The sequence below is a fragment of the Ambystoma mexicanum genome, chromosome 9 (assembly GCF_040938575.1).
Source record: "Ambystoma mexicanum isolate Mex_15411 chromosome 9, UKY_AmexF1_1, whole genome shotgun sequence".
Classification (NCBI taxonomy): Eukaryota; Metazoa; Chordata; class Amphibia; order Caudata; family Ambystomatidae; genus Ambystoma; species Ambystoma mexicanum.
In genome coordinates this window covers 737,008,973-737,023,769 of record NC_090931.1, presented here as the reverse complement: position 1 = coordinate 737,023,769, position 14,797 = coordinate 737,008,973, and the positions used below count along the sequence as shown (strand labels likewise).

General features: G+C 46.7%; 1 protein-coding gene across 2 annotated transcripts in view; it reads right to left on the bottom strand.

The window, feature by feature from the left end:
- Positions 1-14,797, bottom strand: part of ANKAR (ankyrin and armadillo repeat containing) — a 1,891,262-nt gene that overhangs the window by 1,035,314 nt on the left and 841,151 nt on the right. For both annotated transcript variants that reach the window (XM_069615641.1, XM_069615642.1), the window contains exon 10: positions 13,626-13,827. In XM_069615641.1, the coding sequence (XP_069471742.1) occupies positions 13,626-13,827 (202 nt within the window). The remainder of the gene's footprint in view (positions 1-13,625; positions 13,828-14,797) is intronic.

Genomic DNA, 14,797 nt, shown 5'->3' with positions numbered 1-14,797 from the left:
ACCTCATACATCAAACTCCTCAAAAAACCCACACTCGACCCGCTCCTCCCACAGAACAACCAGCCAATCTCCAACACTCGCTTCATGGCTAAACTCATGGACCGTACAGCATACAAGCAGTTTGGCCTTTTCACTGAAGCCAACACCTCCTGGCCCCTGCACAATCTGGCTTCAGACTGCTCAGAAGAACAGAATCCTCCCTTGTGTCCGTCTGGTACGACCTAAAAAGAACAGCGGATGCAGAAGGCTGCGCTGTAGTCATCCTTCCTGACCTCTCTGCCGCCTTCGATACTATCGATCACACCATCCTACTATACAGGCTCCAATCATTAGAATCAAAGACACAGCCCTCTCATGGACCTCCTCTTTCATCTCTAATCGCTCACAAATCATGCTCCTGCACCCGTTCACCTCCACCTCAGTAGCCTTCCAGTAACAAAAGGAGTCCCACAAGGAGAATCCCTATCTCCCCTGCACTTCAACATCTACCTAAAACCTCTGCCTGCACTCATCCGCTCCCATAATCGCACCTGCAACAACTACGCAGACACCCAGATCATCCTTAAAATCCCCAAATTGCCCGGCTCCAACCGTCCAAATTGGTCATCATGCCTCTTGGATATTGATCACTGGATGACGACCAGCCACCTCATCCTCAATCCTGGGAAAACTGAAATCCCAGTCTGCTGGAGAACAGCACTCCTCCCCCAACCTATTCCCTGGCTGTAATCCCTAGGTTCCCCACCGGCAACCTCCACCTCGGTGAAAAACTTCGGATGCACACTGGTCACAGATTTATCCCTCTTCCAACACATGAACTCTGTATCCAGAACCTGTTTCTTCCATCTACGCATCCTCATGCGTATCTTCCCTTACCTCACTGTTTCTCTGCCATCTTCTCCATCACCCTCTCCCGCTTAGAATGCACAAACTGCCTTTACGTAGGTGCACCAGCGTTTCAGCTAAGGAAACTGCAAAGAATCCAAAACGCTGCACCCCGCCTGCTCATTAACCTACATCCCAGAGAACACATCAGCCCTACACTAAGAGTCCTCCATTGACTCACTGGGTCATCCACAAGACCGGCCCAGAATTCCTATTCCTTCAAACATAATCACTCGCTACCACCCCTTTAGGACTCTTAGATCTCGCACAGCATCTCTCCTAGTGGTCCAACATTACAACTCCTCCAGACCGGGCGGATCCTCTTTCTCTGTCCAATCGCCGATTATCTGGAACTCCCTACCCCTACACATTTGCATTATTGACAATCACCTGGCATTCAGAAAGGCCCTCAAAACCTGGCTTTTCCCTCCCTCTTGAAATGTCCCCCACCTCTCTAAACACTAGCTAGGCGCACAGAAACGCTGACCAAACGCAACAACACTCCATCCACCAATACTCCACAGATGCCGGCAGCGCTTGCAGCGGCACACAGTGACTATCATCCTCCCCATACACAACAACACTCCTACCCATCAATACCCTACGGATGCCGGCAGCATCGCAGAGACACACCGTAACAAACTATCGTCCCTCCCTTATCCCCGGCCCCCTCCTCTCTCCGGGCCCATCTACCACAGCTCAGACCTTCGTTCCAGGGAGACCACGAATAGCGAGAAAAGCCAATCGCATTGCACCAAGAAAAAGAACACTGCAGTCGAACACCTTCCAAGCATACAGTACGTATTCCTTACACCACGTCCCTGGACACAGGACATTGGCACAGCCACCCATCCATGCACCCTAGAATGCAGATATGGCTATGCCATTCCGGTCTAGCAGCCCACTTAGCTGTCTACGCTGAAATCCCTGACGTACCTCAAAACCTCTGCTATTAGTATACAGCGACAACCAACTAAAATAATTTGGTTTAGCTGGATACACATCGAATCTTCAGCAATAGCACTCTACCCTAAACCACCAACAGTGCCCACGCACGTGCCTGGCCTCCGGGCTGCTTACTGGAGCCTAGCCAGCATACCTAAGTCCTAACCTGGCACAAATGCAAACAACTTAAACTCTTAGAACCTCCTACACATGGAATGCGGTCACCAAGGAGGTTCCAACCACAAAGCGCATTGAGGCCATACAAATGGGGAAAGGGCGCTATATGCATAGCAAATAAAATACAGTACAATATAGGAGCACAGTACAGGATTTAGATGGGCAGTTCAGTCCGCTAACATTCCATGTCATACATCTCAACCCTTTAGACATACCATTGGAGAGTTCTGAGACAGTGCCCAATATATTCCAGACTGTATGCCCCTGCCAACGGAGCTGTGAGAAATGTCTGCAACCGCAGATAGGCCTCATCTAGACTCCTCCATCGTAGCCATACCATATAAGAAGGGGGGCCCAGAAACCAGATAAGAGTGAACCCCTGAACACTGTATCCCGCCAACAACCCCAAACATACATCCCCCCCCCACTGGCAATCACAACCTGCCACTTATCCCACCCCCTGAAAACACTGGTTGTCACAAGCTTCCGCATGAGGGTCGCTCAAGCTCCCAGCCAACCCGGCACCCCAACAGCTTTAGGCCAGTACCATTTGTTTGCAGCTGAAAATAGTGCACATGAGGAGTAGGGATTGCAGGGGTGTCCCCCGCTCCCCATGTTCAGTATTTTCGGCTTCGGGGTTGTCCCACGCTTCCTTGAAAATAGAAGCAGGGGACACCAGAAAAAAAGAAAAAGGGACCCTGCGGCATCAGTCCGACCTGTGTTAGAGGGCACAGGAGAGGCGGCAGCGGATTGAAAAAAGGTAAGTAGGGGGGGGGGGGGTTTGTGGGTCTATGGGTGGGTTCGCGGCAGATTTGTTTTTTACTGAGGTCAAAACTTATCTGCGGAGAAATCCACTACGGTCAATTCCGCCGCAATTGTTTATATCTAAGTAAAACCACCCAAATCCTTTTGTGCCAGACTCCAATGCCTTTTTATTCACCAAATATGGCAACCTTCAGTCTCCAAACTAAGTTGGGGGTACGTTAACCAGGCCCTTTTCTTCTGAAATGTGACTCTTTTGATTTTAAGCAGCTCATGCACAATTTGCAGCGTACTGGGTTGAGATGGACGAGACCTTTCCTCATGTATCGGCATGTCCCCATTTTCAGGTAAAGTGGTACAAGATTGTAAATTTGACTTGAAGCATGATGGAGCAAGATATTTAAGTTTTGGATGTTAGTAAACCGTATGCCCTGGAGATGCTCTTTTGGAATATAGGCATCATTTCACCTACTTGTGACCCTGCCATTCGGAAGTCCTGGGCAAGCTGGACACATCTGGGCTCGGTGAAATGTACACCAAGGTTGCTTTGGTTACCTGACAGACATCTTCTGGCTGAACTTCCCCATTCTTCTCTTCTTCAGTTTATTTTAAGTGTTGCTGGCAAAACCATGTTCTTTTGGTAATACAATGGATTATCCAAGAATCCTTCACCTCAGTCACACTCCAGATTGAAATGGGAGAAGGCCCTAAACACTGCTTTCCCAGACGATCACTGGTTTCATCTCTACTCTGATTCCAAGAAGGTTTTTCTCAACTTGTGGAAAAGATGGATGCAGGTAATGATTCTCCATATAGATTATCTAACTCCTTCCAGCTTGGGTCTATTTGGGATAAGTCTTATTTCAGGTTGCCCTGCGTGTGGCCATTTGCCACTACTTTCCAGGTCATGTTTTGGGAGCACCATGTGTTATCCTCTTTCTCGTCTGAAGTAATTTATAAGATGAAGAATATTATGGAGCTCCCTCGTCTTCCTTATGCCCCGCTGGAGTGCCTGCTGGGTGGGTTCACTGGATATCAACGGGCTCTTTCCAGGCTGGTGGCAATGGCTTTTCTTCTGCATAAAAGTGGTATTCTGCTGCTTTTATGGACGGGTGAAGGAAGGCTCTCAATTGCTGTTTGGTGCTGTGAATTTACATGGTGCAACAAACAAGAGGGGCTTGGTGCTCTGCTTTCTCCTCCTCATCGTCTATGCACTATTCGGAGCCTTCTTAAATAATACTTGCTTTCCACTGTATGCCTATACATTCTGCATGCTTGTGACACCTATAATGACTAAGGTTTGTATGGTATGAATGGGTGGGTTGTAAGACTTTGATGCTGGTATTACACTCTTGATCCCAAGACCCTAATGTTGAATGTTACGTTTTCTTTGTAATGTACCAATTAGAACACATGCATTGCTTTATTTGTTCTTTCCCACTGCAAAAAATATTGCTGTAAACAGTTCTCCTTGTGGTTGGTATCATTGTAAATAAATCAAAGAGTTTAAAATAAATAAATACCATCCCCTTGCATTGGGGCTTTCCTAAGTGTCTGCGTCTGGGATACTGAATTCTCTCTTCCCCTAGGACAGACAAGCGCCTCATGCATTCTCCTTTTTATGTGTAGTGTGACAGGGTCAGGGGCTCCACCCTGTCTGTGGGACCAGGGAGCCCTACTAGCGTGGGGTAGGAGACCTATCAGTGTGTATGACATAGCAAGTCCTACCCCAAAGGCGGGGAGAGGGAGTTGAGAATGCCCCAGTCCCTGAACCCCCTCCGTGTCCTGAGTGTTGACTTTGGTAACACTGCCAATCATCCATTGTCATACATCTTTGATGCAGGCCAAAATTCTGTTTGTTTCATTTCAGTACCCCAAATACCATCATGCGGTGCCATGACAGAAATACATGGCAAATGGTGGAATGAAGCCAACAACCCAGTTACCAGGAATCTCCAGTGACAGCCAAACTCCAGTTAAACCATCAGCGCAATGTACTGCAACAACCGGCAGTGGAATGCCAAACAATCCCCCCGCCCCCTTCTGACAAGCAGAGACTGAGCAGAATGCCACATTCAAAGAGAGGACGGGGCTAACAAGGGTTTTTGAAGACCCGACCCAGGGGAAAAGAAAAGAGAGACAGAGTCAAAGGTGTTTGGGTGAGGCTACGAGGTGTGGAGGGGGGCAGAGCGGGCAGTAGGAGGATGGAAGGCAGACCGGAGTGCCGAGGAGATTGTGGAGGAGTTTGACCGGCGAGGTATGGTGTGTGAGAGAGAGTGGTACCAAGTGGAAATACTAGAGCTGTGATAATGTATGTAAGAGTCAGTGGGTGTGAGAGGTAGCACTGGGGAGAGTGTAGAGGGTGTAAGGCAGAGTAGACAGTGAGAGTAGTAGAGGGAGAAAGTGAGGGAGTAGTAAATGGCAGGGAGAAGGGAGAGAGACAAGTGTAGAGGGGAAGGTTAGAGGTAGGAGTGAGAGGTTGGTGGCGGAGGGAAGTGTTAGTGATCTGTGCGAGGGGAGCGGGAGAATACCAGAGGGACAGAAGAGGAGTAGATTTGAGAGAAAGAGAGAGAAAGAGAGGGAGACAAGAGGCGGAAGCAGATGGAATAAGGCAATCGGAAGAGGAAAAGGGGGTGAGAGGGGACGGATGGAGAGAAGGAGGGAGAGACGAGAGAAGGAGGGAGAGACGAGAGAGGGAGTAGGAGAAGACAAGAGAATAAGGCAGTGTAAGATCATGGAGAGAAGAGAGAGGCATCAAGAGAGAGAGAGAAACGAAAGTGACAGAGGTAATTCGACATCATCTTGAAAGCCTTTAATACCCTCATTGTGGGAGTATAGAGTAGGAAACCCTTAAGAAGTCGTGGATAGAGTGAGATAGAAAAGGCATTGGCCTTCATGTCTTTCTGGATAGAGAAGCTAGATTAGATAGGGGTTACCAATGTCTAGTACTGCATGTGAACCATGGGTGACGGAAACAGCTTAGCTATGGTCGGGGGGCCCACGGGAGGTTTAGGGAATAGTATGAAGAAACCCTAGTTTGCCTCAACTACAGTCTCAACACCTAAGGAAAGGTCAAGACTGAAGATTCTGTACACGGATTCTGGTGTGAATGCATTCATGAGATTAATGCGGCCCTAGATACGCCGGCACAGCTGGAACCTAAGCCCACACTGCTGGGTGTTTGGGGGATGGTGAACACACAAGAACGGAAAAAACATTCCTTGCCGTCGCACTGGGCCTCACTAAAAGACTCATAGCCACCACGTGGGGTGCACCTGATGGACCCGCACTGAGTAGATGGACTAACAAGATGGACAGATATGTGTCCCTGGAGAAACCTGTATACTCTGCCAGGGGCTGCCCTGGTAAGTTCTTGAAGGTATGGGGTAAATGGACTGGCACTGCATAACCTGGTGACACCCAGAGCACTACTTGGGCATAAGCACTGACCCCGTTACCCACCCCCAACCGGGGGAACTCCCCTGCTTCTTCCTATCAGGAACTGTGAACCCCAATGATGGAACTCATGCACTTTATGATGACCCGACCTGTTGATTGTTGCTTGTTCTTGCTCGCTTCTTGTTTGATCAACCTACTGCTCTACTCAGTTTTATTCAATGGTTGTTTGTTTGAGGGATGGGAATGCCCGTCCGAGCTTGCTGTAAATCAATAAAAAATAATTTATCAAAAAAAGACTGACGATTCAGTTAACAAAAACCCTTAAACCATTTGTTGATCGTGGAGAGTTTTTATTTAGGCCATCTTCTGGTCATGGCCCGAGCCTTCAGGAGGCTGGTCCCCCATGTTTGATTCTTTTGGGATATGGATGCATTGTGGCGTGCAAGAGATGGCTATCAGGTCAGTGCTGCTGCAGTTCCTTGTGCATTTCCCTCCCTGTTCGTGACAGTGGCAGTAAGCAGGGTGTCAATGCAATGGGTCTTGGTCTGGTCACCACTATGATTAACAGTGACACCCTTTAACACAGGAGATTATATGTCTGCCCATTTAGATTGTTTTCAAGGACTGACCAATGTGGGTCCTCTCTGAAAGGACATGTACACCTTTAACTACTGCAAAAGAAACATCCATAGCACCCATATGGACTGGGCTGGCAATGTTACAATCCCATTCTGGTCTCTCCCAGTGTTGGGGGGAACTAGGGGATCTTTGCCGTATTGTCCTTGGACCCGGAATCACGTAGCAGATGGTTGGGTGCAGCCCCGGAGTTGTCCCTCCACACACACTCAAAGTCAGGCTGGGGACTTTGTCACAGGGAGTAGTGGCTTATTTGGGGGACAGCTGTGGGTTTGAAAGGTGGTGATAAGGAGCAGCTGAACCGAGGCAGCTGTGACTGGAGGAGGATGTGGGGCTTGACCTGGGGACCCTGCGGGGGTTTAGTGAAGTGGCAGGGAGAGTAGAGACACCAGCTCTGTTTTTCAGGGGCCAGGATTCATTGTGAAACTGATGCATTTTGGAAGCCACCAACTTTTTTCAAGCTATGCTCTGCAAACCTACAAGACCTCCTGGAAAAAATGTTTTCTTGTGCTTATCTTTTGTTTTGTTATATTGTGCCTTCAGTATAATGGGATGCTGTGTTTTCCAATTAACCAGTGTTTGCTCTATTCTCGCAGACTTTCCCAGCGAACCTCATGTTATGCATTGATTTTGATTTTGGCATTTATTTTGGCTTTGATAATACTTGTACATGCGCAGGCTGGGAGCCTAAAAACTGCTCTCTGGCACTTTTGCACATCAAGGTTTTCGGTAACATGTCACTTAAACCAATGCAAGCTGGAATGTTTCATTTTGGGCAACAGGAGAAAGCACCCCAGGTGATGGGTGGGAGTGGTAAGCCTTATTGGCGGGTGCACTGTAAGGAACTTGCCAAGTGACCCACACAATGGTCTTCTGCGTCGATGACAGAAAGACAGTGTAAAGGAATGAATATACCGTTTATGCTATGTAGACCTAAGGCAGAGGATTCTGAAAGATTTGTGTTAGGTTTCGATTTGGTCACCTGACTCTAACCTACAAACTGAGAGGTGTGGAGGGCAGATCAGGTTGCTGCTGGCAAATTTGGTACATTGAAGATATGATGTCTGGTACTTATCTTGCAAGACAAGAAAGGTGTCTGTTTTGCTTCAACCCTAAACTGATGAGTAAGTTTGTTTTTGACAACAATGATAAAGCGGCACCATGGAGCACCTGTATGTGGTCATTAGCCCCAATGAGATAATGCCCTCCATTAAAGACCTTCACAAAAAAGTAGATAAGGTGCAGAGGAAGGTGACATCGATGGAGCCATCCATGGAATTGACAGTAACTGACCAAGTGCAAGCATTGGCAGTGAAACTGAAAACAGCACAGATTGGGATCCAGATTTTTCAGAAAAAGGTCGTGGGAAGTCATGATAATTATCGACATGAAAATGGAGAAAAGCGAGAACTGCAGGTACACAGGAACCCTGGGGGGTACCAAAGTTGGTTAACGAAAAGTCCTTGCATGCCACAATGCAGTCTTTCCATAACACACATGTGGGGAGAGACAATTTTGGGACCTTCAGCGTTAAGAACGTTTTGGCTGCTGTCTAGGACGGTGAGGAATTAGAAACCTGAACAAAGGAGTACAGTAATAATATTGCTCTTTTCCCCAAGATAGCAGAGAGTGGATTTTAAGGAAGGCAGTCATTTCTAAAGGCATGCAGCTCAAGGAGTCGAATCCTTTTCCACCTCTATTTTATCACAGAGACTATGATAATGCAGAAGAACCAGTTGGACTGTAGGAACGAGTTGTTTGCTCTGGGAATCCGAGGATGGCCTTGTTAGTATGGCACCCAGCAAAGCTGTATGGTAAAGATATGCGTTCCCTGATCCAGAGGTGGTAACATCGTTTTTTTAATAAGGTCTTTGGGGAGGCTCGGTCAGCTGAACACATGGGATAAGTTAGTAACATTAAGCATCTTGAGACATTAACAGATGGCTCGATTTCTACCGGATTATGCATTCTACAATTGCCCTGGGTTGGGATTTGAGAGGGGATGTGATTGAGCTTGGGGGAATGTTACTGTTTGGGCTACTGGCCTCTAGGGATAGCCCAGTTTGTTTACTTGGCCTTCCTCGCTCCCCCGACACACGTGTATGCTGCAGCATTGTGCACAGTCATTTTTGTGACATTTTATGGACATTTGCGACATTAAGCATTTTTTTGTTCGATATGGAGTATTGGGTGCTACCTTGTCTTGTCTGGATCCTTATTTTTTCAAATGCCTTTGAAAAGTTAATGCTATGCGTACTATTAAATAAACAGATCTTGGGAACAAATAACTTCAGGGCATTTCTAAAATTGTCCATGGCCGTTCTAATATCAAGATATGGGCCATTGTTTCAGAGAGATTCTTAGGAGGCAAGCACGAATCCAGGAACCAAGACACTACCTAATTGCAATCCATATATTTCAGGAACCGCGCTTTCTTGTGCTGCAATCCACAACAGACCTGCAAACATCAGGTTGCTTCCCTGTCTACTGCACTTCAGGATGTAAATGAAAAACCTGCTCTTCAAGGAATATTACACTGATTGTTGGTGAAAATATACATACTATGGCGCCTGTGATGATGTCCCCTGCTTGGCACTGGCAGTGAGCAGTGTGGTGGCCCCTAGGTGATAGGGACCTCCCTATATAAAAGGATGGCGGACACAGAGGATATATACGGGGTATCCCCTGCAGCCCCCACTGTAGCCCTCACTACATGGAAGGGACATTCACAGGACTCACCATATGCATGGACCCCCTTTCCACCCATGAACCCCCCTCTATGCATACCCCAGCTGCAGAGACCCCTATGCAGAGAGCTAAACAGAACAAATTGATGTTATGTTAAGGTAACTTGTACAGCGCACGTTCACCCAAAGGCATCTTGGCGCTAGAGAGGGCAGAGACTGGAGATTTAGGCAACGGGGACAGCCAAGGAACTAAAACAGATTGGTTTTGAGTATTCTCCTAAACTGTAGATGATTTGACACATTCTTGACGGTCCTAGGTAGGTCATTCCACATTTGAGCGGCAGCGACCGAAAAAGCGCGACCTCCAATACGAGAGCTGCGAAACCTCGGGATGACCAAAAAACCTGCTTCAGCAGAGCAAAGACAGGGAAATAGAGGGTGAATTTAGATTGCAGGTACTCAGCTCCCTGCCCATGTAGTGCTCTGTGCACAATGCACAAGGCCTTAAACCTGATCCGCTGCATGACGGGGAGCCAATGCAGGGTGCGAAGCACAGGGGAGAAGCAAGCACCAAAGGGGGTCCACTTAGCCACCCGGGTGGCAAGGTTCTGAAGACACTGAAGTCACTGCATGGTGCTTTTGGGCTGAGCCATATAAAAAGCGTTACAATAATCAAGTCTGCTCAGCACCAAGGCAGCCACCACAGGCGAATGAAGAGTTGCTGGTATCAGAGGGAGGACCTTCCTTAAGATTTTTACGTGAAAGTGACCAGATTTACAAACGGCAGACACTTGATCTTTCATTTAGAGAGAAGATGAAAGGATTACTCCCAGGTTCCTCACCTTGGACACTGGGATCGGAAGGACATCAAGTGAAGAAGGCCAGAAAGAGGACACCCAAAGAGTAGGATCAGGAGGGGCACCAACCACCAACACCTCTGTCTTGTCCCCATTCAATTTCAACCAATTGCGACTCATGCACCCACCAACGGCCGTCAGGCACTTATCAAGGCACAACGACACCTCAGCCCGATCGAGATCTAAACGTATCGGGATCTGGGTGTCGTCGGCATACGAACAGCACCTGACACCGAGGGAGCGGATGAGACAAATCAATGGCCAGATGTAAATATTGAAAAGAATGGAAGACAAGGCGGATCCCTGTGGGACACCACAGGATAGAAGGTAAGGGCTTGAGAAGAAAGAAGCCAGAGAGAGCACCTGAGTGCGATCAGTCAGAAAAGAAGAAAACCAGGAAAGTACATGGCCTGAGATGCCCATTTCAGATAGGCGAGTCAACAGGATGGGGTGGTCTACAGTGTCAAATGCTGCTGACAGATCTAAAAGAATCAGCGCTCCCAGCCCACCTGTATCAACCAGTCTGACCATGTAGTCAGAGACCAATACACGTTCAGTGCCTCTACCAGGCCGGAAACCAGATTGAGCCGGGTCAAGTAGAGTGGATGTTTCCCCTTTTTAAATTGCTGCTAAAGAAGGGAAGCCACAGTTCACTTTGTTCTCACTATTAGTGGCCTAGAAGAAACACAATGCATTTCACCTCCATTGAACAACATTGCTGGCATGAAAAAATATGTAAATTAACACATATAGAAAGCCAAAGAGAAACCGCCTGATCTATTTCATATGGAATGCATTTCTGGCTTCAGAAAACACATATCGCTAAATGGCAACATTGTTTTAATGATTCTCAGTTACATTTACCAAGAAGAGGAAATTATCTACTCGTAAACTGTAACAATGTAATTTTAAGTCTTTGCTGACCTGAACTTCAACTCCTGGGAAATGTGAAAAGATATCTCTACTCTAGGAACCTCCAGATTGGCAAGAAAGTATCTTGCACTCGGGAATGTAAACAGAAACCAGAGGGAACACACCTCTGAAAGAAAAGCATACTTTAAAGAGCAATCCTCACACACCATAAAAGCAGGCTTGTACAGAAGTAATTGCAAAAAGGGGAACAATACTGTCAATACAATAATCTTACCATTTGAGACATAGGAGAGTGAAAGGGGACTACCCACAGAGTCTTTGCTCAGATCACAGGACCCTCTGAATTCCAAAATGGCGTCCTGCCTTTTACAGCCTCTGGTAGGCTAGGGAAAATTAAAGGGCCCACACCTGGAACATTTTAGCAGGCACCAATCACAAAGCCAGGATTCAGGGAGCTTGCAGCTGCAGACCCTGAGTTTGAAAGGGGCAGTGTTTTGACAAAATAAAAAAGACGCACATCCAGGCTAATTTGGAGGAGAGCAGAAGAGCTGATCGGATGGTGTTGAAAGGGAACAGGAGAGCAATAATTATCCGGCACAGTCCGGTCCCCTTTCTAATACACCGGCACCAATAGAGACTGCTGCCATGACGTTGGAATCAGTTGCTCTCTGCTCACTTTATCATATAAAATCTTAAGGATTCCAGCCCATCTACCAGGGTTTTTCTTTAAGACAGCATTGGCCAGGCCATTTGGCCTAGGGGCCCTAGAATCCTTAAGGCTTCGTATGACATTTTCAATAGCATTTGCCCCAATTTCGAATTGCCAACCCTTCAACATAAAATTGGGCGGAGATGCATCAACAGAGGTACCTCCTCTCTCTTTAGGTAACCAATCCACCTGTATTCCTGTATGGGATTAAGTATCTTGGCTCTGGGGTCTGCCCTAGCCTTTGTTAGCGCCACCCATATATTCTTAGAGTTACCACTACCTAGCACTGTAAACATACTTTGCCAAGGAGTATTTTGTAGGGAGCGTTTCCAACACTTAAGCCAACATTTATAGTCTCTTTTAAACTGTTTCACCCAATGGGACATCTCCATTTCTGGGAGCTTAATAAATTGTACTACCCTGAGTTTGCTGCACATTAAACATTTAGCATCTCCAATAGCACTATCAAATTTGTTGACTGGTTTTGCACAGTTGGTAAGTGAGCCCCCAGCGCAGAAACCAGTTTTCTCTGCTGTCTCCTTAATCCACGCTTCTATGTTATTAGGACTGAGCAGACCCAAACCCTCAATAACCTCACTAGGGGGGTATGCTATGTACTCACCCACCTTATGTATTTGTCTGGTGGTCCAACGTGTGCAGCTACCCCCATGGTTTGGCAACATCCCAGCCCAACCCTGTAGTGGCAGAGGATTGGAGGATTTACATCTTAATACGATATTAAGATGTAAAAGGTGGTGAAGTCAAGCAAGGAGGTTGATCCAAGTAGGTAGTTAGACAGGAAGAGGGGGTCGAAGGAGGTGGAGTTGAGAAGGCAGTACTTGGAGAATTCAAGGAGGAGGTAGCACATCCTTGGGAGGTGAGAGCAAAGGAAACTAAAGAGAACATGCAGTTGAGAAGGAGGTGGGTCAAGAGCTCGAGGAAGTGGTTGAGCAAGGCCAAGAGGTTAAAGGTGGATAAAGGAGGATAGGGAGGAATCTGAGGATGATGATTGACGGGAAGTAGAGAGGGCAAGGATAGCAAGAGGGAGAGTCCAAGATCAGAGAAGTTGGGCAGAGGGTGGTTGGATTAGCGGGGAGACTTTGATCATAAGTAGTTACACCCACAGTGGGAGGAGGTATGAGCTTGTGGCATGATGAGGAGGGCAGGACCAAAGTAGTTGCTAGGGCTCAACTAGGTGGGGAAGGAAACCTGGAGTTGGGTCTGTTAGCAAACCCCTTTCCACTCTTCTACATCAGACTCCTACCACGATCCAGAGAACTGGAACAATTGAAAGACTTACACTTACGGGGTGTAGAAGAAGAGGGGTAGATCCCCAAGTTGAAGAGACATTTGGCGGACCTTTTTCATTGGGAAAATACATCTGAGACTTTCTGCTGAGCACTGACCTTGTACTTCTGTGTAGTGAAGCTTGTGGGGCATTGAAGGACACTTTTCTCCAAGTCCTTTAGTATTTTGCCCACTTTCTGAAATGTCCTCTAATAAATGGTTTAAACTGAAGCCCTGGTGTGCGTCTAGTTTTATGATTCTGGTGGCCATCCTAACGTTCCCATCTCTAACCCACCATCCCTCTTTCCTGCTATGTATTCATTATTTTACAGCTACCCGCAGCCTTCCAGCTAGATTTGCAGTTTGTAAATCCCTTACATATACATATGTAATGTGTTGAAGACTTACGCAGCATCAGTCTCCATATCCAAAAGAGTAGGATCCATTCTCAAAATGGCTCGAATAGCTGGAATATTGCCATAGAATGCAGCAAAATGCATAGCCGTCCATCCTCGCTTGTCGGTTAACGTAAGGTTGGCCTTCAGGATCAAAAGGCAGGAAAGGACTTCAAGCGAACCACATTGAGCTGCCAGATGTAGAGCTGTAGGCCCTAAAAATCAGAACACACAAAGTTGTCATAAAAAGATATATGTTGACTGATGGTGGTTTACAAGAATTAAAACACAGTGTATTACACTTGCTAATACATATTGCGAGATCTCTGTATTATATAAAGTAAGTTCATTGTGCTATAGGCATTTATTTGATAAAATACATAGCCCGATCCACCTTCATCTTGAATACAATATTTAACTTTAATATTTTCCCAAAAGCACCCCTTCCATTGCCCTTAATATCTCCAGCATTCCTCTCCCTTTAAGACACTTCTTGTTGTCCCTACTGTTCCTAAATGCATCATCCAATCTGAAGTTGATAAGAGCTATGGTATGACATTCTATATATATATTGACAGTACACAGAATGGGGCACAAGAGATGTTCTAAACTCTGCCCTTGATCTCCTCTGGTGGTCTAGGGTAGTGGTCCTTGGTCTCTGACTTATTTCAAGATCTAAGTAGCTCAGAGACGGAGGCTCTGGCAGTTGTGCATCTCAAACTGTTTATAACCTCATCTCAACCACCCCCAAAGACTAAGCAATTAGGAAAATCCATCATACTGAAATCTCAAACACCCTTGTACATAACTTTGAATAATGGGACACATCCGGCAAGGTGGACAGTTACGCTCTAGGTTCAGAGCAGTTCTTTTCGCCATTCTTACATTTTAGAGTGACATCTCAGTAAAATAACTGGCACAGCAGAGCGATATGCTGATGGTGAAAGCCAGAACGTGGGTTGGAATTTGGAAGGTGTCTATGGGACCAGGGGGAAAAAGTTGTCTCAGCCTGGAACATCTATCTACAAGGGAACAGTTCAGACATGACAATTGCAGGTCGAAGAATTAAAAGGGATATTGCTTGCAAAGAAGTGCAAGATTACCTGAATGACCAGCTGAGATTGATCCATGATAACATCAAACACCAGTCCCGGCAGAGGGAACTGAATAAAAATTTGGGAGTGC